The sequence below is a fragment of the Melanaphis sacchari genome, unplaced genomic scaffold (genome assembly GCF_002803265.2).
Source record: "Melanaphis sacchari strain LSU unplaced genomic scaffold, SCAv2.0 Contig31_pilon_pilon, whole genome shotgun sequence".
Classification (NCBI taxonomy): Eukaryota; Metazoa; Arthropoda; class Insecta; order Hemiptera; family Aphididae; genus Melanaphis; species Melanaphis sacchari.
The window spans coordinates 4482714-4507811 of NW_020271193.1; the positions used below are offsets into that span (position 1 = coordinate 4482714).

The window sequence follows — 25098 nt, forward strand, 5'->3', positions numbered from 1 at the left end:
TATGATATGTTTATATACATATAATATATCTGTATGCACTGTCATCATCGCATCACGCACCATTTGTTACCGTTATTATTATTATTATTCATTTTTTCCGTACTATCCCTCCGCATCGATATTATATTATTATTATGTATCGTATAACTTTACCACTGCTACTGGTCATCATTAAATGTGAATGCACTCGGCTATACATATGGCGTGTGACGGTGTAGGCACCGCAGATAGTCTGCAGTAGTCCGCATCACCACGGCCCGTTCAGAAGGAATGAGTATTCGGTCAGTTCCTGTATACAACATTATAATATCATTATATTGTGTAATCGATTACCAAATATTCTGGGCTAATTATCTTTTTGAATAAATGCGACGTGCGTGTTATAGATAATTTTATTCGCTGATCTTATTTCCATTTGGAATATCTTTTCACAAGACGTAAGTTAATTTTTAAATATTCACATTAATATCGTTTACGTATAGTATAAAATAATTAAAAAAAAACACATTAATTTGAATATGATTGTGTTGTATGTGTATTTCAAACATTTTATTAAATAAATAGGTATTTATTGGTACCATTTAAATATAAAATAATAAGTTTACATTATATTATGCGTTGTATATTATAATTAGTTATAACTTATAAGTTATAATAAAGAATATATTTCAGTGTATATCTTATTAAGTTTAAAATAATAATAAAATTATATATTTAAAAATAAATACATACTCCAATGTTTAAAAATCGAATGAAATTATTTACATATACTGTAAAATTATTGATCATATTATGTATGTATAATAATAATTATTTTTAAATGTGTACTTACCTAATTTTCAACTAAAATTGTGATTGATGTACAACTTTAAAAAGAAATACCATATAATATGATTCGTTTTTTCGTAATATTATTGTATATTACATTATTACGATTTACGAATAATCTACTAGTACCTATATTAATATAAATATCACGTTATATTAAGCTTATGCACGCGTAACAATTTAGGGTATGGTTTCCTGTATCCGGTGTTCCGGTTTCAGAGATAAAATAGTATTGGTAAATTTATTTGTTGGTTAATGTTGACTTAAGTAAAGTAAATAAAATGTACTTAGAAAAATTTGTAAGTAGCTATTCTCTGTTTTAATTTCATTACTAATAACATTTGCTAAATATAACTAATGAATAATTAATACAATCATATTTATTTTAATTATCTATAATTTATTATGTAGATGCCAATTTCAATTTATCAACAATTAAATGATATTAATAATCTACAATATTAACATTTAAAAAATAATTCACATGCAAACATTAATTGAAGAACGCCTATCATATCTAAATAATATTTTTAATAAGTTTTGTGAATAGCTTACTCTTTTTCTGATTTCTTTTTTTGATGTTGTTGCTAGTTATTAAAGTATACTGTTGTCAATTGATTTCTCGAAAACTGACCATAATTTCCATATGAGTATATGAGTGTACGTGTGTGAGAATACATGTGAGGAAATATTGGGCGATTAGTTGCGAACTACAGTAATAGTTGTACGCGGTCGCCGTCCGAAATAGAAAAAAAATATATAGGTACAAGAATAATTTCCTCTCTTGATCGGTCTGGGAAAGGAATAGTAGCGCATAACAATGAAAGTCAATTTGAGTGAATTATTATAATAATAACGATGTTTATGGATAGAAAATTTTAATAATACGTATAGGAGAATATAAATGGATATAACCGCCATGCAATTCAAAGTACGTTATTAATTGTGTTATCAAATCGCATCGATGTGGTTAGTCTGCAGGTGGAGGTTACTCAACGACGACCGACTCCTGCTATAAACTACACGCCGATTAAATCGTTTTGCATACGTCTCGATATAATTGTATTTATATATTATATTATGTTGGGGCCATAACATATCCTCACTTGCAGTTATCATCGATTTCATCAAAAAAACGAATCTTTAAAATAAATTATAAATAAATACTAACTTTTTTATTTTATTATTTCAACTAAAAATAAAATATGTATACCTAACTTATCGTTCCTAAAATTGTAAACTAATCAATATTTATATTATTTTAAATAATTAAAATTAAGCTTACTATATTATAACTTTTCCAATGGTCTATGTCACCGCAGATATTTTATTAATAAAAAAAAACTTTATGTTGGACAATATACAATATTCTTTTAAACTTTTTGTTATGTATTATTATTTTTTTAATTATACGATTAGAAAATATTTTTTTAGTCAATTTTTTGAAAGGGTTTTAAAAATGTTAGTACCTCAAAGATAATGCATATTAGTACCTCCTATTAAATACCTCCTTTTAAAATTAATTGACTTATATAAATAAATTTTAAGTCAAAAGAAAACCTATTCAATAAATTAATGAATATTCGTTTTATTTACAAACAGTTTACATGGGTGATAAGTATACAAATAAACAATTAATTTTATGTTTCAGATAAATGACAGTTCACCTTTACTTCAATATCCAATTTCATAAAATTGTAATTATCAAATATCTAAAAAATAATAAACGAGAAGAATGATATTAAATTAATAATAAATAATAAAAAAATAATTTAAAATTGCTATGAGAAAACTTATAAAAGAATCTTTAGTTACATTTTCAAGCTTTTAATTTAAGAAAAAAATAGAAGAATTCTAAAATTTTAAATACTTTTAAATAACCTCAAATTAGACAATTTATTTTGAGAATTTCATTGTGTTTATAAAATCAAATGATAATATCAGTAGGTAATAGTGGAATATTTCAAATTTCAATAATTAATATTTCTTTTTTACAACATAACAGAATTTGATTGAGAAGGAACATTAACACCTCATAAGAAATTATAAATTAAATTGTCAAAGCTAGGTATATTATTCAAATTAAAAATATTATGCATTTTAAAGTAGACACATAATAATTCGAAAAAGTTCGAGATTGAAAAAATTTCAAAAAATTATAATTTTGGAGTTTAAAAAATAGTTAAGACTAGATTTTTTGATACTTTTATTTACTGTAAGAATAACTTGTATTATATTTTAAAGTTTTTTGAAAAAGAAAAAATGATATTTTGTCTAGAATATGCTAATTTAAACGTTTGGTGAAAATTTAATATTTTTTTTAGTAATGGTTATACATTTTTTAATTACAATAAAAAACAAATTTGAAAACTAGTACAATAGAGTACTTAATTATTCATTTTTATCGTTAAATGTATGTTAGTTTTCCAATTATTTTAAAAAGTTCACGGCAATTTTTTTTTTTTTATATCTTTAGATGTAATTTATAACTAGAAAGATACAAAAGAATAATAAGAAAAACTCATCATTATAAAATTAATACGTTAATTACTCCGTTTAGAATCTATAATATTATAAATTTATAAACAATAAGAGAATATATTGCTAATAAATATTATCGTTTTTAATATTTATATTATTTTTTCTTGGTAATATATAATTTTTGTTATTTAATTTTCATTGAACAATTCGTATAATTGTATAAATATATAAAAAATTCATAATTAGCCAATTTATAGTTTTAATTATTATTAACAATTAATAAGATATATAGTGATAATAATAATTAATTTTTCATTTAACATTTTGGAACTGATTTAACACGGAGGTATTAAAATCAAATAATTTGGTAACATATTTTCATTAATGATTTACATAAAAAAATGTTATCTTTTTATCATTATTGATTATTAATATATATATACGATAAAATATTAAATTATACTTCATTTGATTGTAGTGTACCTACGTCCTACAAATTATACCTAATATTGAGAAAAAATAAATTAAGTAGGTACTTGATTTGTTGCTCTTTTTATCATTAAACATTTGTATTACTTTAAAATCCTAGAAGAGAGCTTAAAACAGTATTTGATTATGTTAGATTCAGTAATAGATACACGTTGATAAAAAAAACATTTAACTTTGTAGTTTTGTTTTAATTTTAATGTTCTAAAATTTTAATTTGTATTTAGTCAAATCATTTAAAAATTTAGTATTCGGTATATTTACTGATCTAATAATAAATTATATAGTAACAATATTTAGCATTAATCAATTTACATTTATTTACACTTATTTTATTAGTCAGTTTTAACTTAAAAGTAATAATTATAAACAATATTTTTTTGATTGTGTAACCATTTAAATTAGTAACAAATATGTGTGTATAAATAATATAAGTGTGTTAATATTATCTAATTTAAAGTGTTATCTACTTAATTAAACGTAAGTAATAATATTACTAAACATATTTAATTGCTGCGTTTTATCGACAGTCATCGATTACATAATTAGTATTTATAAAAAAAAAAAAAAAAAAACTAATAATTTTTAAACTATTATCATGTACTATTTTTCTAAACAAAATTTTAATGAATTTAAAAAAATCGTTTTTAAATAGTTATATTTTTTTTCAAATTTCAAGGTTGCTCACATTTGAAGTAAATAATTATACGTGTCTATTATAATACGCATAGCCGCATAGGTGCATTCAGGTAAAGGTGTATACACAGATGTGTAACAAATATATATATATAAACATAATATTATATTTGTGTGTAATATATGACGTATCTGTGTAGCATTAAATCCACCGACCGCCATACTGACCTATAGAAATGACCCATTGTAACGATTGTTTAGGTCGTCGTAGCCGCCGAAACAATAACCGTGTAATTAGGTATACATGTTTAAATTAACATTTGAATAAAACGTAAATATATAATATGTATATTACTATATAGGTACCCCCGTATTTATTCGTGTCCTTTTACAAACTCGTGGCTCGTGCGCAGCAGTGATCTGCAGGCTCATTCTAGCGTATTCATATTATATTTTAATATATATTAACATATATCGAATTATTTTAACGACCTGCAAGTTGCAATGATAGCGATCACGCAATATGCAATTCCAACGCATAGTGTTAATCGTGAAAATGGAAAATTTAAGGAAATAAATGTAATATATAATAAAATAATTTGTGTAAAATATAGGTATTATTATTCATGTTAATAATTTTAAACTGCAGACTACAATATAATTTTGTAGAATTTTATTCATTACGTAATTATATATTATTTATATAAAACTCTATTCTTTCGTCCATCACATTATCAAATCAGTATATCTATTTTTGTTTATACGTAGATTTATGACATATCTATAAACATATTATGGCTTATATAATGTACCTACTTAATATATATATTTTCATTATAATAGCATATGTATATCCTTTATACTAACCTTGGATTTTCTTATTAATTGATATTATAAATTATATAGTAGGTAATAAAAACTCGATAATACAATAATATCATTGACGCATTATTATTAAGATGCTCATGAAAATCGCTTAAATATTACAAAAATCTAAAAGGAATACATAAATATATTGATATTTTATAATGTATCACTATATTTAGTGAATAAGATTAATTAATAAAAAGTACTTGAGTATAGTATGGTATTATCAAATTGAACAGTCATTTAGCACTTACTTGAATTTATATTGTAGGACGATTTCTAAATTTTAAAATGGTAAAAGAGGTTACGGGATTTCGAAAGCACTCTTTATGTATAATACACTTTACGGATATGTATTGTTTTCTATACGTGTAGACTTCATAAACTAGAAGACCGATTTCATTAAAAATTTATCAATATATAAATTCCTTGAGACTCACAGAGTGTTTTCGGTATTTTTTTTCAATCTCTGTAGCCTCAATATAGGGTGATACACTCAAATATTTTATTTATTGTTTGTTATTCTATTCAAATTTAAAATAATAACAATAAGCAATTATGTTCTTGTATTTGTATGTTATATTTTTAAATATTCAAAAATTATTCAACCTAATTTGACTAAAGTTTCATAAATATTCTTAGAGATATCATGAAAGTTTAAAGAGTAGTTTTAACCAATTTTTTTTTAGTAAATCAAGTAGGTACTATATTCTTTTTTTTTACTGTTTTGGTCATATTATAGTTTACAAAATGAGATACGCTGATGTTGATTTTCCTGTGAACTAAGATACACAAAAGTTGAGATGAGATAGTGAATAACGTGGTACAATTATTTTATGTTTATTCACTATTTGGCACAAATAGGCGATCGGAAAAAAAATACCTTTTTTTATTTTGCGCAAATGGGTGATTGGAAAAAAAGTACTTTTTTTATTTTGGCGCAAATGGGCGATGCCCCTTATTAGTTATTACTTATTGACCCTGGTCACTGGTTTAACTGATTAAATAATAAAAATACTCAACAGAATTAAATAAAAAATTGGATCAACCTAATAGAAATATAATCAATCTTTAAAAAATCACTGTTTGGAACTACTAAGATCAACAGATCAGCCTATTTTTAGCTTGGTCAACCAATGTTATAAAATAACTAGATTAGAAATAAGAATAATACAATATATTTGATAGTTTTCCAAAATATCAAAAACGATCCTGTGCAGTGTCGAATTTATTATTTAATAATCATGTGTACATGGTTTGTTGAAGAAAGATTTTTCGATTTTCAAGTTGAAATATTTTTTAATGGTAGAAAAATGTTCTTATTTTATCGTAATTCAAAAACAAATAATACCATAAAGATACTTAAAATTTTCAATTATTGTTTATTTTAGTAGTTTTTATATATTATTAAACATTTTTAAATAAAATAGGTATTTTGACTCTTTTTAATTTTATTCATTGGCATTTTTTTAAAGTAGTATTTATTTTTTTTTTTTTTGTATATTAATAAAATCATTTTTGCTCGTTCAAAAAGTATGAAAATGTCATACAAGGTTTCTTATAAAATATTATTATTTAAATCAATAAAACTAAATTGATTGCCCTAGTATTGTATTAGATATTATGGAAAAACAAAAAGTACATTTTAGTTGAATTTATCAATGTAAAATTAATAAAAGACCTCTGTCTTAACTAAATAAATAAATGATTTGTTTATTAATCATAATATTATACAATAATTAAATACATAAAATAAACTAATAGCTATAATAATAAATAATAATATGTACTATATGACTTAAAAGTAGTAAATTGTGATTGTCTTAAGTTTGTATATAGTTATCTATCCTATGTGCTTAATACAACCTATGCGGTGTCTAACTTGGTTGTTGGGTCAGTTATAAAATGGTTAATTTAAGATTAAATTCTTCACGTTCCTACGGATAAATAATTGTTTTATATTACATAATTAATAATTGTAATATTGGAATTTACAACAATAGAGATTTCTAATTCGTATTTGAAAATTGAAATTAAGTATCACATAATTAATTTTATTATAATATGAATTTTATAGAAATAATATTAAAATATATTATAGATGAAACAATTAAGTGAGCATGATACGTGTCAAAAAGTTTTATTGGAAGTATGAAAAATAAAAATATTTATCATTGCTCCATTTTATAACAGTATTTCAATTTTACCAGTTTAAGTAGTTTAACCATAAAAAATTCAAGACAATTAATTTAACGTATAATACTTATTATTTCAGTAACGATTAAAATTTTTGAAAATATTTTTTTACATAATTTTGTTTTTATAAAACTATGTTTATGAAAAAAAAAAAAAATGTTCATAATATTTTTATCTTTAACCATTATTATTTTTAAATATGTTTTACTTTTTAAATGTTAATATACATTTTTAATTTTACATTCCGAAGCAGAATATTTTTATTAATATTATATATAAACGGTAATAATTAAAACTAGGATTTTTGATGACTTTTGAATTTTTTTTCTTTAAGTGCTATATAGTTCTGACCAAAAACTAAATTTCTTTTGTTACATAACAATTTAGAATGTGTAATTTTGATTTTGCAGTTTAGCATTTTACTGCATTTTTAGGGCCATTTTTACAAATATTACGCTAATTTTGTGTATTTAAACTCATTTTTGTTTGTTATAAGCTTTTTTTTTTTTAATTGTGTTGTATAGGTAATCCCAATTACTTACTCCAATCCATTCATATGGAAAAAAATAATATAATTAATTATCAACTCAAATTTGAATGTATTTGTTTAATTTACTTCTTCTAACAAATTGTTATCTATTTTGTGTAATATAAAAAATCAATAAATAATAATTATAATAGTTATTATTTTAAAATTAAATTTTTTTCTCTTATCAAAGTACATTTTTTGGTTATTTTTTTAAGTTCATTTTTTAGAGTATTTAGGTCATTTTGCAGTTTTTTTTTAGTGAATTTTAATGTATTTTTTAGGTAATTTAAATCTTATCTCTAGTAATAATGAATGTTTTTCGATAAATTAATCATTCGTACCATAGTCGGATTGCAGTTTACACATCATACGTCACACAAACATTTCTTCGTTTCCTGTGTGACCCATATAATAATTAATATGGAACCATTGAATGTATAATAGAAATCATGTTGCACAGTACTTATTATTCTTATTATGAGTGATGAGTAGGTATTATAATACTATAATGACATTATATTAATATATTAAAATATTCTATTAGTGGTAAAACTCGCATACGCGTCCATGCGACATATCACGAATGGCATTATAAAATACAATATTAAACTGTTTATTATTATATGATATTGTTAAATACTATGTAGTTAATCATTTATTACTTTAATAGACGTTTAAAAAAGAAATTTTTATATGCACTGCAGATTTCGCGCACTCCGAGTACATATTAAATATATCGACGGCATTGTTATTATATTATCAAATTATAGCGGTACTTCAAGTACTTGTATCAAACTATTTCAGTGTTATTATTATACGTATAATATTAAAACAATAAATACTCAAATCGGTAGATAGACCGACAAATCGCTATGACACTGATCATAATAAATAAAAGTTAATAGTGTTAATAACCATAATAGATAATTAGCTATACCTAATAATAATAATTATACGTGAAATGGTTGAGTGGTGCCAAGGTTATATTCATTATACCTAATCATAAAGTGTGCATAGCGATAAATATTTTATCATTTAAATGGATAATAATTAATTGTATCCATTGGTACCTACCTATTCAATATTTGATCATAAATGAAGTTAAGAAGAGCCGACGATTTCTTGCTTAGTGTGGATTTTTTTTTTACTTTCATAAGCCAACTCTATCTATTTAGGATTGTTCCCCCCCCCCTCTCAAAAAAAAAAATTAATATTGAAAATACAAAGTCTAGATTGGGCATAAAAATATTACTGTAAATATAATCGAATTCATGGATTTACTTAGTAGTTAAGACCATAGGTAGGTATTGACGAGTGGAAGGGCGGAAGTTTAAAATGTTTACTTTTAAATCATACCTATGCGTAGAAAATAAAATAATTAACCCAAACCGTAAACTGGCGAGAAAGGAAAGGGTCTAAGCCATATAACATATTTTAAGCCATTATAAAGCGATTATATGACTATCCCTTCCGTGTATGTTTGTATATGGTAGTAAATTATATAGGTATAGTTATAGTGTATATAGTAATATTAATTGCATTAAAATAAATGAAATTAGAACGACAAATGTGAAATTTTTGGTTACAATTGAATAAAGAGTTTGAAATGAATCACCTGAAATGTTTTCGATAATATATTATTTCCAGACTTTTAAGTTATAGTGTGAAGATATATACAATTTTTAATATAAATGTAAGATAACCGGTAATTAATCATGATTAAATCGTTTCACCTTCACCAATGTTCGCGAAAACATTAAGTAGGTATTTCTTATTCCATGAGTTGGTGAAATATATTGGCACGACTGGCGGGGGCTTGCGGAGCTAAACCATTTTTTGTTCAAATAAAACTTATGTTGCGTTGTAAAAAAAATATATTTACAATTGTGTCAACGTTAATTGTTTAATCACTGATCAGTATAATAATTCTTTATAGGTTACACCAATAAGTAATACCTAACTAAATATAAATTTTATGCAACGGTATGACCAATATTCGTACTAAGGATTAAAAATATGTGGTGAACTACGAGTAGTCTGGGATTGTTGCAAGATATCTTGTAACGCGGATAAAAATCATGATTTCCGAAAAACATTTTGAAGGTAACGATTTAATGGAAAAAGTCTATGATTAATTTTTTTTTTTTTTTGAAAACGTTGTTTGTTAAATCAAATGTTTTTGCAGAATATTTTGGTGTTTAAGTTTTTCTATTCATAATTCATAGTATACTCGTATAGTTCTTGATGTTAACTCGTAGATTATCGATAATACAAATAATATGTGCCCGTTAAAATATGCATATTGCATATTAATGGACGCGGGCTACGTACTCGTATTAACTGTCCCGATTCACATTGTAGTATATTGACAAACGAAAATTGGGACTTGTTAATCGACTATATTCGCACGACCTCGGTCGAGATTTAGGTTCAATGGAAAAAAAATTTGTTAAGGTCAATCGGGCGTTTATGTGAAAAATATGTTATTTTTAAATTTAAAACTAAGAAATCGATTTTTTGGTTATCACTCAAAAAAACATTGTTCTAAAAATAAACCGCACAAGTCAATAATTGTAATAGTAACTATACATATTTTTTTAAATTTTATAATACCAATCTTGTAAATTTATCCGGAACGTAAGTAAAATGCACTATTTATGTTAAGTAGATTAAAATCATCTAAAAATATATTTTAACATTCGCAAAATACTAAGTTTATAAAAAAATCTATACCATTCGATATATTTAAATATTTAATACTATATTATTAAGTATTGTAAGATCTGCAATACCAGTTCGTATCGTCTAAAACTTAGACTAGCAATTTACTTATTAAATAATAACGTAGTATATTTTTGTTCACATCTAATGTATCTATTTAAACAAACAATCATACACTTTTCTGTTCAAAATGGATAAAAAATGAGCACTTACTACTTATTATGTAGTAGTATACGTGGCACGAGCGCATGATACTATTTATGCGCCTATTCATAGTCTGATTTTGTCGTTGCAAAATTGTATTTAAGTGTGCACAAAGTTAAATTTTTTTTTTTAATAAAATATTTATGTATTTTATAAATTATAATTTTACTACTATGACATTATTATATTTAAAATAAAATGTATATATATTATAAATGTATATTATAAAATATATGCACTATTCTTAAAATTTACTATTTGATATGTATTATTAGATTGAATTAACTAAAACAGTTTTGAATATACAATTTGTAAATATAGTATTGAGGGTTAATAGATTTTTTCATGTTAAATTCCTCCTGTGAAATTTTAGCTACTGGAATATCCTCGGTTTCTTGATTAGTCCAATAATGCTCATAATTTAATACAACTGTGTACCTAAAAATTATAAAATTTGCTTAATTAATAAAAAATAATTAATAGAAATCTCAAACGTAACAAAAGTATTCTTTCATAATATATCATCTTTGATCTGTAACCTTCTATTTGTTAATTAAATATTTTTTTTTTATCCATGTGTTTTGTACTAACATTAAATTTTTAGAACTAAACATTTATAGCAGGATTTGCAAGGTACCTATCTTTGTTAATGGCCTGTGTTGAATATATATATTTTAACGATGAATAATGTTACCAAAAATAGATTAATTATTTTACATTATGTCATTTAAACTTGCATTATCATTATAAGTACTATACTTTACAAGTTATCGAGTTGGTAACACTACTATCATAATAAAATAATATTACTTATTAAAATCTTTGATAAACCGAAAATTAATTAAAGTTTATTTTTTTATAATGTAGCGTAGCGTTGTGAAAATTTTTTTTATTCTTAACCACAACGCTATAGATAATAATAACAAATAAAGACGAGTTGAGTAATGAGTATTACTATTTCAGGTAATAAAAAACAAAGGTAAAATTAATTGTTACCACTAATTAAAGCAAAAAAATTAAAAAAAAAATTTTGTCTGTGACTACCTGCGCTATCTTAAAGTGAAAAGTTGAAAACATATAAATCAATATATAAAATAGCTTGTAAAAAGTATTGATAAATCACTTTTAAATTTAATATTCTAAAAAATATGTAGGTACAAGTAGTACGTCAGAATTTATATCAAGCCAAAAAAATAAACAATTTTTTTCAATTTCTAAACTCTACTTATTAATAGGTATAATTTGAAATAGTCGGTAGATTCATTACGTTTCAGAAAAAAACATATCGCAGGCACACTAAAAAAATATTTTGAAAAATTTTTGTATATTATATTCCGAATAGAAATGATATCCTATTAATTTCTAAAATCCTATTATAAAATTATTAAATACATAAAGCGATCCTTGCACTAATTGTCTTTGAAACAGTGTACTATAAATTATTTAGTTTAATTATATTATTAAAATTATACAAAAATATAGATTATTTTTAATCAACTAATGTTTATATCATTATATTGAATTGAGTCCATGCTACTTTTATGCGTTTGAATTTAGTCCGTAAAGATAAAATGTCATAACTACTTAACATGGCAGGTGACGAATTTTTAATATTTTGTTGTCTCCAAAAATAATGAGATAAGTATGTAATTGAAATTTTCAATTTATTATTTTCAATACTTATATTATCATAACATTTTCAACAAATTTTAACTCTTTTTGAAATAATTATAAGCATGACAAATTTTCCATTTTTTTTTTTTTTAGTACTTTTCTGTAGCTGTCGATAAAAAAGTAAAATGTATTTTATTTATTATTATTTTTGATATTTTTCAATTAATTGAATCTTTATACTTTTATTACAATACAAAGAGGGACTTAACTCGAATAATTTAAGAATATTGGTCGGACTTATCTTCGATAACCCAAAAGTATTTGCGTGACTCAATTGAATGATAGCCGTTTATTTTATAAATAAAAGACTTTACTTGCATTGCGTTAGTAAATAGTGTACACAGGTAAGTGCTGAGGTCTGGATTGAAGTGAAGTAACATTCTAAGAAGTGGATGTTTATGCCCTTAGGAGCTGGTGAGTGAAATGGAACACAATGTTTATTTTATTTTTTTTTTGAGAAATAGAAAGGAAAATAGAAACAAACCAATGGGGATCTAAAACTTATTTAAGGGAGCGGGCGAAACTGGTATCACAGATACTTGCAGGCTATAACTAAAAAGTAAATCGGGATCTAAATATTTTTTATTAATTTTAAAGGATACCATAAAAAATTATGGATATAAATACGTATTGCACAGCAACATTGCAAACAAAAAGCTGGTGAGGGGATATTAAAAATTGAGCGAATGTAGGTTAAGTCATGTGATGGATGTGTTCGTTTTTTAATAGTAAGGCTGTAAAAGAAAGACAGTAGCTTAAAATTATAATGTACCTATATATTTTAAAGCTAGTATATGTAGTAGTTGTAATAGGCATATTAGTCCTAAGCTTAATTACATAATGTACGTTAAAATAACATACAATTAATTTAAGTTCTTAAAATGTACTTTTGTATAAACTTAAATCCGATTAAGGAATAAACAGATAAAAATATTTACTCACTTAAATCGAATAAATCCTTCAAGTGATAATGGAGCTACCCACGTAAAAGTTTCTTTTGATTTATATTTGTTATTTGACTGAACCGCTACATTCTAAAAAAATAAAATATTAACCGTTATACACTTAATTAAGTCTAATTGAAGTTATCATGCATATATTGATTATAATTAGATTAGAGCTGGCGATTAACTTTAGCTTCTCAATTTATATTAGTGTATATAAATACATTACTATTTGCATACGACTGACTTTGTTACAAATTATTTACTATGATAAAGAAATATAAAACTTTATTAATTTTCTTGAAATGTCATACTTCAAGCTGTATAGCTACAATATCAATAATAAATAATTAAACAACAATAAATTTCAAATCACAATTTACATAATAATTTAATATATATTGTACTAGCTGTCTCGACATGGCGTTGCCTGTGTATTAGTTTCTTTTTGGCATTTTCGTAGGTCATGTGTTAATGTTTAATATAATAGTATTGATAGTGCTAATATTATGAGGTATGCACAATTTAATTATGTGTGTGTGTGTGTTAATTGTTGTAGCACTATTAGATTGGAAGTATACGCATCGGCTCCCTCTTTTCATTTTAAGGTGGCCGTATCGGCTCCAATCCGATGCCAGTGGTATGGACGTATCGGCTCCCAATCAACAACATTTTCCTTCCCATTTACAAGCTGAGGACTGGCTACGGTGAGAAGAAATTCTCTGTAGGCATGGTTAAAAATTGTGTTGACTTAAATTTTTATTGGAGTTTTAAAAATAATGTAAAATTAAAAAAACCGAACGCAATACGGCTATTTAACGGATAGCAAGGAATAACGACCCGGAGCTGATATGGACTCATTAACGTCTAGCGGGAGCCGATATGGTATCATCCATTAGATTAGGACCGATGATCGACAGTAGAAAAATGCATCACATTTTCACCTTTTCACATTATTTTTGGACTTTGACTGTGTACCACCGATCTGTATTGTGTGTTGTAATCGTAGGTCGCCGATTACCTTCGACTGGTTTTTTTAATACCAATTATACACTGTGATTAACATTCGACAAAAAAATAGGTACATATATAGCTATATAAAATCTATACAAACTTAAAAAAAAACCTTTTTTACCTTCTTAAAGATCGAATTTTGAAAAATCCTTTCTTAGTGCGCCCCTTAATTGCTTAAGGATTGCTTAAGCGAATAGAAGCGGTCTTCTATATGTATAACGTATATAGAAGATTGGCCCTAGCCTTTTTTAATCTGATAAAATCTTGATTAATCTGATTTGATGAAACAAAAAACCGACTTACGTATGGCTCGTCGCCGTTTGGACAGCTGATCATGTGATGTCGCGTCTCGTTCCAGCATTCCGGCAGAAACGTGCCGAGCACCCGGCCGTTGACGTCCCGGGCCTGCACCATGAACCCTTTGAACGGCGTGGCCATGCCGAGGGACCAGAGCGTCAAGTTCACCATGTTGCCGGGCACCACGGGCGTTGACGGGTCCACCGTCAGCCGGAACGGGCACGGCACTCCAATTTCGTTTTCCGGCTGGTAACCCGTATGTCTGGGCGTCATATCCGAGCACGCGACCTTCAGCATATCGTCGGTGACGGCCCGGGTGCCGGGAGCCTGGACCAGGAGCGCCAACAACAATGCCGTGGTCGCCGCACCTGCGCGGCGGGTTTCTGCGGCCATCGCGATTACCACGCGGTATTAAACGGTATACACGACGGGATATTATTGGTACTGCGGTACCAATAGCGGTATACCGGCGGCAATTATGCTAATAAGAGCTATGTTCTTGTGCGATAATCACGAGTATCGACGGCAAATGTCTTAATGGTTGCAGCTGCAGTCGTCCCGAAACTCGCCGCCAACTAACAACTGCCTGCGTACACAAAAATTTGTTTTGTGCGACGATAAGTGATTTTCATTTTATTTAGTCTACGCGGTACGGGTACCTGAGGTACCTATTTATTTATCAGTCCCCCGACCAAAAGCATTTTTTTTTTCGTGGGTGTATTCTGGTACTACTGATTATAGCGCGTAGGCGTAAGCGTGAAAATCACGATAATATATTTATATATATTCATATTATAATATTTTATAAAATAATATTAATGATTTTCAACAATATTCTTCTAGCTACCATAAGTTTCAAATTTCATCAACAAAAATCAAAAATAACTAAAAAATCAATTTTAAATATCTATAAACACTAAATTTTTTAGAAAAGTGTCAAAATATTCTGAAAACTATATTCATGTATTATTATGTTTAGAAAATGCTTATATAAATATTTGAAGAAAATACCAAATACTTCGGATTGTCACTGTTATTTTACTAATTTTTGTAACTTATTTTAAAAGATACCTACCTAGAATTTTCTGCTAATGAAATCTAAAAAAAATTCAATAACATCCAATTTTATACTAATATAAAAGTTATGGATTGAAATAATTTTATGTTCCAAAATGTGATGACAAATATAAACGATTGAAAAATATTCATCATTATAAAACCAATATATTCTTTTCAATCAGTTTAGAATCTAAAAGACGTGGATATGGTATAGAAACCAGAGTTTATTCACGTATATGTAGTTTATTAATAAATTAAGAACTAACTAGTTGAAATTTAGAAATAAACTCATTCAGCTAATTTCTACTTTAGGAGCCTTTTTAATTAGTAATAATTTTCAAGAAAAAAAAAATTTGAAATCATTAAATCATTAAATCTCCGTTTTGCTCAATATTAAAAAAAACGATATGAAATTAAGATTAATGCACTTTTTTTATACAACATGTAAGATATAATTTTGGATTCTAAATAAAAATTAATATAAAATAATATTTAAATAATATATAATATGATAAACATGTTTAAATGTGAACATCTTACCTTGACGAGTATGTTATGCTACTATCCATAGCATACTATGACTAACTGCCGGTTTAACATCGAAATTTAAACTAACCTAGATTTTACAATATTTAAGATTTAATATTGATAAAATTAGAATTATTACTACTGATAAGTAACAAATAATTATGTATAATTTTACCCAATCAAAAGGAAATAATTATAAAAAATACGTTATGATAATGAATCTATTAGATATCTATAGCGTAATTATATAAGTAAATTAAAATAGATAGGAGACAGCAATTGTTTCGTTGTAATAGTATTTATTTATTAACAAAAAAAAGAAAAAAATACAAAATCGATTTTTTGAATAACTAGTTTTATACATTAGTTGTAAGCGTTTAGACCTTATTTAAAAGACCTAAAAGAATCGTATAATATATTAGATAACACAATAAACGTATGGATATTAAAGGTTTTAATCCATCTTCATAAAATTAATTAATGTATTTATTTATCAGCTATTATCGGTATTTACTTTAGTGTGAAATATAGTTATTAATAAAATAAAAATGTAAATTGTGATTATTTTTAATACTTATAGTAAAATAGTTTATACAGTGTATCATTACGTATAGGCAAAGCAATAAAAATGATAAAGCGATAATCGATTACTATTAAGTTTGGTTAAATTAATGGTGTATAATAGTGCCGTAAAATTTGATGATAAATATTATATAAACTTAATTGATTAAGAGGACGCCATATTTATATGTATCGTTTCCGTACATGTGTATAAAATAACATGTTTTCGTTCAGTAGAACACATTATAATAATATGTTCTTAGTTTTAATATTAGAGTTAATTTTACCTATTATCAAGACTAAAGATTAGAACATAACTAATGTCGTACCATTGATTTTTTTCAATATTTTAATTTTTAACCTAGATATGAGCATTTTCAATTTGTAATATTTTACACAGCTTTAATTTTGATAATAAATAAATTCACTTTAGTATTAAAGTTAACTATCCACATAACGTGTTCTACTGAACTCAAATTTGTTATGTTGTATAATATTATGTGAAAGACGAGTCTAGTCATGTGGCTGAAACGTTTCTGAATTTGAATCACATTCATTTCATTATTTCATTTCAGAGAAAAAAATGTTAGCCCATTGTTTATAAATTGAATTTTATCTGTTATTTCAATAGGCTTGATTAATGCAGTCCCTTTAATGTAGATGTAACTTTCACAAGGGAGAGTATATGACTCTGTGTTGTGTAAAGCAAAATAATTTGACTTTTGAAGATTGAAGATAATTTTACCGAAAATATTAAAAAAAAAAAAAATATTAACATAAAAAATATTATAATATTAGTTTAAGTACGTGTTAGTTTGACTGGTGATGCACATTCAGTTTTTTTGGAAATGCGAAATCAGTAAGCTCTAAAATTAGAATGAAAAAAAAAAACTATTATAATTTTTAATTTGTTTTTTAACGAACTCAAGAATAAAATGATTATAGAAAAAAACGAATCAATGTCAAAAGAAATTAATCAGCTTAAAGAAAAAAATAAACGAAGTGGAAAAACAAGCCTTACTAATCGTAGAAACCGCTAATAAGAATTATGCCAGCATTATGTTAGCCCTTACTGAAAGGCACTCGCAGATTTCTAGATTATATTATGCCATAGAACACAATTTTTCAAAAGACGAAATTCTAATTTCATGAATAATATCAATAGGTCAGCTAATGTTGTTATTTATAGAAATAACAACACGATCCATCTTAACAAAATAAGTATATAATAACCGCAACAAGATATTTAGCCAATCCTTGAACTCCTTCAGAGCCATCTAACCATAAACCTTCCGCCAAAAATATTTATTTTTTAAATTTTTTTTCGGATTCTGCGTCCCCGATGATCAATTTACCCCGTCCGTCTTAAATATTAAAAAACAAAACCTTCGGATAATGATATGTTAATATGTATTTCACTAATTTGAATAGCATGTGTTAATAGCATGTTATTATGGTTAATTACATATGGAATTGTTAAAATATAAATGTATGGGTATATAAGTAAATGAAAATAAATATCCTCCGACTAATGTCTTGTTGATAACTATTACTATTTCTTGCTAAATGTTTTTTGTTACACAATGTATATTAATGATAAAATAAACAAAATGAAATAATATAAAAGTTTATTCATAAAAAATTGTTATTTAGTACATAATATATGTTTATATTTTTATCGCATTTTATTCAGATAAAAATGTTAAGTAAAGGTCTATGACAGTTTAATGGTTTGATTTTTTTAAATGGGGTATATTTGGGTGTAATATTTAAATAAATGCGTATTTTTCCAAGGTAAAATTAATATTATAGTAAAAATATAAAATATGTGTTCATGGTATTATGCAATTGCTAAGTTCTAAATCCTACATTACCTGCAGTACGTTTATTACATATTGTGTAAAACATTATTATTATGACTACGTAGATCAGAGTACACGAGACTTGAACTATTTCCAGTCGAGAAGAGGGAACAATTCCCAAGTCGATGCGTACTAATCGCGCGTGATTTTATATCATATGGCATAAGCCATACATATTATGTACGTACATTATTATGTATTATGCACTACGCTTAGATGGAGTGGTTGGGACGTTCTATCGTTATGCGTTGTATTATGTCACTTGCGGCAATATAAATATTATATACGTATAGGCGGACACGCGGAGAAAGTTAATTTTTTCTTCCGGTTCTTCAGATAGGTAGATTCAGAATAATCTTGATTACTTATTATAAGTCTCGTCGCCGTTCGATCATGAGCGTCAACGCCATACCTATGGCCGATCGGCCTTTTCTGTCGGACTACACTGACGACCAAAACGATATGGACGTGTTTACGTTCATGTTTTTCACCTGTTGTGTCGAACTATTTTTGTTTAAGTTTTTCACCGTCTGATATAAATTATAATTAATATAATAATAATACCGGCAATTGGTAATACAGTATAATATAGTGTAGTTATGAAATTACGACAACGCCGTTAATCGAATAATAACTGAAGCAACGAAACAATAGTAATATTATCATCAATCCATTATGCGATTGTGAGAGTCGTTGGCTTTATTATTATATATTTATACGTATACTATTTCTACTTTTCGCGGTTAACCGAAAACAGCGTTATATTAATGTTATAACGTTTTTTCTTTTCGATTTTTAGGCACCAATTGCTGTACATCCAACAGCGGGACATTTTAAACACCAAATTAAAAGCGAAAGTGGCGTCCAAGGCGGAAAATGATCGTAAGTACACGCACGCATTTTTTTAAAATTGATGTAGGTATAATTTTTTTCTTTCATAAGCTTTTAGTGTACATATTTAAATTTACGAATTCATCTATACTTCGTATTATAGATGTCACGAAGCATTATGAATTGTTTTTAGGCTTTTATAACTGGTATCAGTTGTTTTAAATATTTTATGTATATTTTCTATGTTCTATAGAAGATAAGTTTTTCGAAGTCCGCGATTATTTGGAACGGCTAGTCGAAGGGCTGGTGGATGGAGGTCTAGATGACGTTTGCCTTACACCTCTGTCCACTCACCCGCTATGTATGTATCATAAACCTTATATTTACTTAATAAAGTATGCTAAAATTAATGTTGAATATTTTTTTTCTGGCCTAGACATGTCAATATGTTGGAAATACCACGAACAGTTGGCCACCACGCTGACAGCAGCCATACACTCCATCATAAACGGTAAGTATTTATTTATTAATAATAAATATGTCAAAACGGATCGTTAGGATCTATTAAAAACATATTTAGTACATTCGAAAGTGAAAAATGAATGGCCGTCTTCTTATTTAAACATTTACAGTACACGAGTATAGTCTATAGACACGACAGCCGTTATTCTTTTTTGGTTCACTGCTAATACCTCAAACGTTAATACTTCGTTTCAATATATTTTTTAATATAAACTACACTTAACCTAAATACACTTTTTTTTAGAGTCTGACGAGTTTGATGATATTCCAATAAAATTAAATACAATTTTGCAAGAAGTGTCTGACGATGTAGAAAATCTTCCAGAACTACAGGTCAGTTTTTACAGTGATTGGAATGCTTTTTCTACCACTATCTTATTTTTAATTTTTCTATTATAAACAAAGATTTATATACGTATTTAATTTTTATCTTCACTATAATATAATTTCCACGGCAACCAATAAATAAATTATTATTATTATTTAAATTATTTTAACTTGCTGTTATTAAAAAAAAGTTATATAAATTTTATTTTTCACATACTTTACTTTTAAATATTTTAAATTAAATATTATATTAAATTTAAGATGCAAAGAAAAAGAGAAACTTCTTTAGAGATCTGTGTGGGCCAACAGGGGTCTTGAAAATTTCCCCTCCTTTCAGAGATCTGATGAGCAAAGCCCTAAAATTTTTATTGAAATAATATTACAACAAAGATATATAATTAATATTAAATAGCTTTGTTTCTAGATTTCATTGAATTTTATAAATTCTTTGTATTCTACCCTCTTTAATAACTATAAATAATGTATAGATTAATAATATTTATTATATTTTCTATTGTTCAAACATATTGTATGATAATTAATTATGTATATATGTGAACAATAAGATAATATTATAATTTAATTTTTAATAACATTTTAATCAACAATCATAAGCTAAAAAATAGGTGAATAATATTAATTTTGAAAGATTTTTTTTATATTAAAACAAATAAAAAATAACTTTATTAATTCATAAAAAATTAATTTTTTACGTATGAATATGTAAGGCTGCCCAGAAAAAGTGCGCTGTTCCACTGGCTGAAGATTTAAAAGAAAAAAATTACGAAGATCTCTTGGCCACTGCTATTTTAAATAAGGTACGATATCTATTTCTGTTACGCGGTATTTACTTCCGTAGGTATTTATATTAAACACATTACATGATGTTATATGGAAACCCTTTTTCGTCCATACTATAAGCTTAGATATGGCTTCCTACCATTCCTTTATAGTTTAGAAGGCAGTTGCTTGTTAAACTGTCACGCTGAACTAATAATAACTATGTTTGTAAGTTATAAAAACTGTTTTTTATCATACGTTTAATTTTTTTTTTTTTATTTAGATTGTTGCTAATAGCCAAACGAAAAAAAATGTGCCAACCGGAAGGACTCGAATCACTAAATATCCTCCTAAACAAACGGGTATGTATTTTTTTCAACTCTATGTCAGATTCGCTATTAACCTTAATGTATTGCATTAAGTATTAATACTATGTATGCAGGTTTAAATCAGAATTTTTCAAATTCGAAAAAGACTGGAGATCCGCGGAGAACTCCTAGAGTGTCTTTAACTGTAAGTGTCATATAATTGCATAAGTAACATACTTAAAATATAAATAAATTACGTATATGCATACATATTATTACTTGTACAACAAGTAATTTCGAAAATGTTACGTTTACCTAAATATATTACATAAATTCATAAAACCAAGAAGATAAAAAATTAATATATAATTAAATTTATACTATGTTGTATAATTATTACATATTTATGAATATTATATTATTTGTATTTAGGTGGAAGAATTCACAGAAGAAGTTACAACAACTAGTTATAATACATACTCCGATATCGAAGGTGATTATGATGATGGGTTCAACGAAGGCGACGAAGAAGACGATGAAAGATCACAATCGGCTATCGGAATGTTTATGTCAAATGCGAAATTGCTTCGTGGGCATACTGTACCTTTACCAGAATTCGGATCTGATTCAGTTGAGGGTAGGTAAAGGAACGATGGATAAAAATTAATGTGAGGTTTTTCACTCTATGTACGAATTAATCATACGGAATTCGATAATAATTAAATATTATATTACAAAACCTCAAAAAGAAATATTCCTGACGTTTTTCTTATCGTGAATATTTCAGTTATTCTGAGTGTTTAGCCATAAAATATGTGCGCACAAGCAAATGACACGTTTTTACGTTTTGACGATAAATTTATAATAATGAATAATGATATATATTATATACCAAAGTTATATCTAATTTTTTTTTTAAATATACTATTATAAAATATGGTCGTTAATTTATTGTAGGATACGTTTTAGATTACTGTTGAAAAGTGTTGATAAAATATTATAATACTTTTATTATCACGTACCTATCTACATATTCTACATAGATAAATTTAGATTGACCACTATTACGTATTAAAATTGATTTCTGTGCATATTCATGTGTAATTTTTTACATAGCTTTCACTTCTGCCGACGATTCAACGTCGCGATCAGGATTCTACTCTTATAACACAGTGTGTTTATTAGTGTATATTGCATATATATATTATTACTATGATTTTATTTGTTCTATACTTATTTATATAAAACTTGTTTGTTTGTTATTTTATGTATTTTATAGCTATTCACTACACCAATCTACAATAGTAAATACTTTGGGCCCATAATTACGAATATATACGAAACGATTGTTTTCGTGAGACCTTAAAATATACCCAATATATAATTAACTCAACTTAATTTTTAGGTCTAGGTTTTTGTTAAGTACCGTAGTGGAATACCAACATATTATGATGCATTCGTCAATTGTATTTAACGAATACCTACCTATCAAATTTTTCAGACGGTAGTACCATCGATCCTGACGATCAAGGGTTAAGTGCTACGGTGGACTCGTGGGAAGACAACTGGCTGTTTCAAAAAAAAAAGTTTAATCGGATTTCCGGTTCCAACAATTATCATCATCATCCCGTTCCCGTTCCAATGTTGGTGCCGAACCCATCTGAAGTCACCAGGCCGCTAATAGGCGATCGTGATGCCGACGAAACGTCCGAATTGTCCGACTACTCAAATTCAGCACTAGACGAACTACTCGAAGAACTCTGTAACTTAATTATAATTCATTATTATCTCATACCTCGTTTTTATTTTTATCACTATATATGTATTTAATTCATACCAAGGCTTTTGATCTTATTTAATGAACGTGTCTTATGCTTTCGTAATAGCTGATTTCGAATCAGAGACGTTGCAGACGAAACATTCGGACGTCGACACGAACTCTACAGATGGTGGAATTTTACTGTTTGAAGGCCCTAGCAGCGAAGAAGACAATCCACTCAATTGGGATCCCATAGTGGAGGCTTGTAACAAGCACGTCGCGCTTTCCCAAGTAGATTCGGGTAAGCCGTTTTAGATATCAAAATATATAAATTTTAGATATCACATCGCGTGGTCATGAAGTCTACATAATATAATTTAATAAATAGACAATAATTTGTTGTAATTTTTATACACTTATAGGCCAAGGTTCAATGGACCATCAAAGAGATTTTGATCAATCTATAGAAATCATCGAAAAACCAGTGCCTAGGCCAAGGTAATGCGAAACATGTTAATTTGTGTCTGGTTTTCTTATATACTATAATATTATGTTTATATGTACTATTCAGTTTTGTGTTAGGTGTGTGGTACATATTTTAGTTAAGCGTTTGTTTAGTTATCATGTTTATGCGTCGTTTACAGGTCCAGTTTAATGTCAAATAACACCGATAGTGAAGTTAATTCAGTTTCATCCGAGGAAGTGAACGTTGCACAAGACGAATCATTACCTCCTAGGCCAGGTATGATACAATTATTATATACGTGCATAGGTGCAATTAGGGGTGATAGGGGGTGCAGTCACCCAATTTTATCTATAACCCTCCTCCGGTTTTTAAACATATTTTAGAATAATAAAATCAATTTTTAAGGTTGTTTACTTAATATTATTTTAATAAATAATAATAATTATAATCAATTATAATAAAATAGAAAAGATTTGTTCTTATCATTTTATTGATTTTAACATTAATACAAATGAATAATAGTGTTGTAAAATTTTAAGAAAATAAATAAATTATTTGCAGGAATCGAATAATTTTTTTTTAGAAGTATTTATTAAATTTAAAAATAGGTACTGATAATATTTTAGAAATTTATAGTCGGTACTAAAAATAAACAATTAAAAATCAAATATAAATTATGTAGGTATAGATTTTTTAATGTATTAAGTTTTTATATAAATTTATTTTAATTAATATTTCTTTTTACATTATTTCTGTGGTAGGATTATAGAAGTTAATATATTAACTGTTGATAAAATATAATTTAAGTATTTACAATAGATATTAAAATCCTTTTACTTGTTTATTATTTCTATAGTTATAAAAAATACTTTTTATTTTTTGTTAGATTTTGGTTAATAAACATATCATTTGTAATTTTTATTTTACTAAAAATTGTAAAAAAATATTCTATTAACTTCTGCTATATTATTACGGATTTGTAGTACTGTTAATATGTTAGTGATGTGGGGGCTGAAAACCCTGTAGGTCTCTATCTCATTTATAAAATTAACTCCCCAGAATTAGAGCTCTAGTTGCATCTATGTTAATAAACTCCTGAGTCAAGAATTCATGTATATTTTGCAAATTAATTTATAAAATAAATAAATAGAAGGAATCTGGTACAAATGTATTTCTTGATGTCTGAATTTCGAATTTCAAAATATTTAATAGATAAAT

General features: G+C 26.3%; 2 protein-coding genes across 5 annotated transcripts in view; one reads left to right on the forward strand and one right to left on the reverse strand.

The window, feature by feature from the left end:
* LOC112596463 overlaps positions 1 to 25098 on the forward strand; it is a 43500-nt gene that overhangs the window by 11489 nt on the left and 6913 nt on the right. For 3 of the 4 annotated variants that reach the window (XM_025342152.1, XM_025342154.1, XM_025342156.1), the window contains 12 exons: positions 19687 to 19769; positions 19972 to 20079; positions 20155 to 20229; positions 20485 to 20573; positions 21296 to 21385; positions 21631 to 21709; positions 21790 to 21860; positions 22088 to 22292; positions 23157 to 23417; positions 23542 to 23715; positions 23837 to 23912; positions 24059 to 24156. In XM_025342152.1, coding sequence (XP_025197937.1) covers positions 19687 to 19769; positions 19972 to 20079; positions 20155 to 20229; positions 20485 to 20573; positions 21296 to 21385; positions 21631 to 21709; positions 21790 to 21860; positions 22088 to 22292; positions 23157 to 23417; positions 23542 to 23715; positions 23837 to 23912; positions 24059 to 24156 — 1409 coding nt within the window. Of the gene's footprint in view, positions 1 to 19251; positions 19571 to 19686; positions 19770 to 19971; positions 20080 to 20154; positions 20230 to 20484; positions 20574 to 21295; positions 21386 to 21630; positions 21710 to 21789; positions 21861 to 22087; positions 22293 to 23156; positions 23418 to 23541; positions 23716 to 23836; positions 23913 to 24058; positions 24157 to 25098 lie in introns of those variants that run through there. The other variant, XM_025342155.1, reaches the window with a different exon arrangement.
* Positions 11166 to 16558, reverse strand: LOC112596464 (defense protein l(2)34Fc-like). Its single transcript, XM_025342157.1, has 4 exons — positions 16477 to 16558; positions 14884 to 15463; positions 13565 to 13656; positions 11166 to 11386 (listed from the first exon to the last, which is right to left on the reverse strand). The coding sequence occupies exons 2-4, from the start codon at positions 15268 to 15270 to the stop codon at positions 11230 to 11232; spliced, it is 636 nt and encodes a 211-aa protein (XP_025197942.1). The 5' UTR covers positions 15271 to 15463; positions 16477 to 16558; the 3' UTR covers positions 11166 to 11229.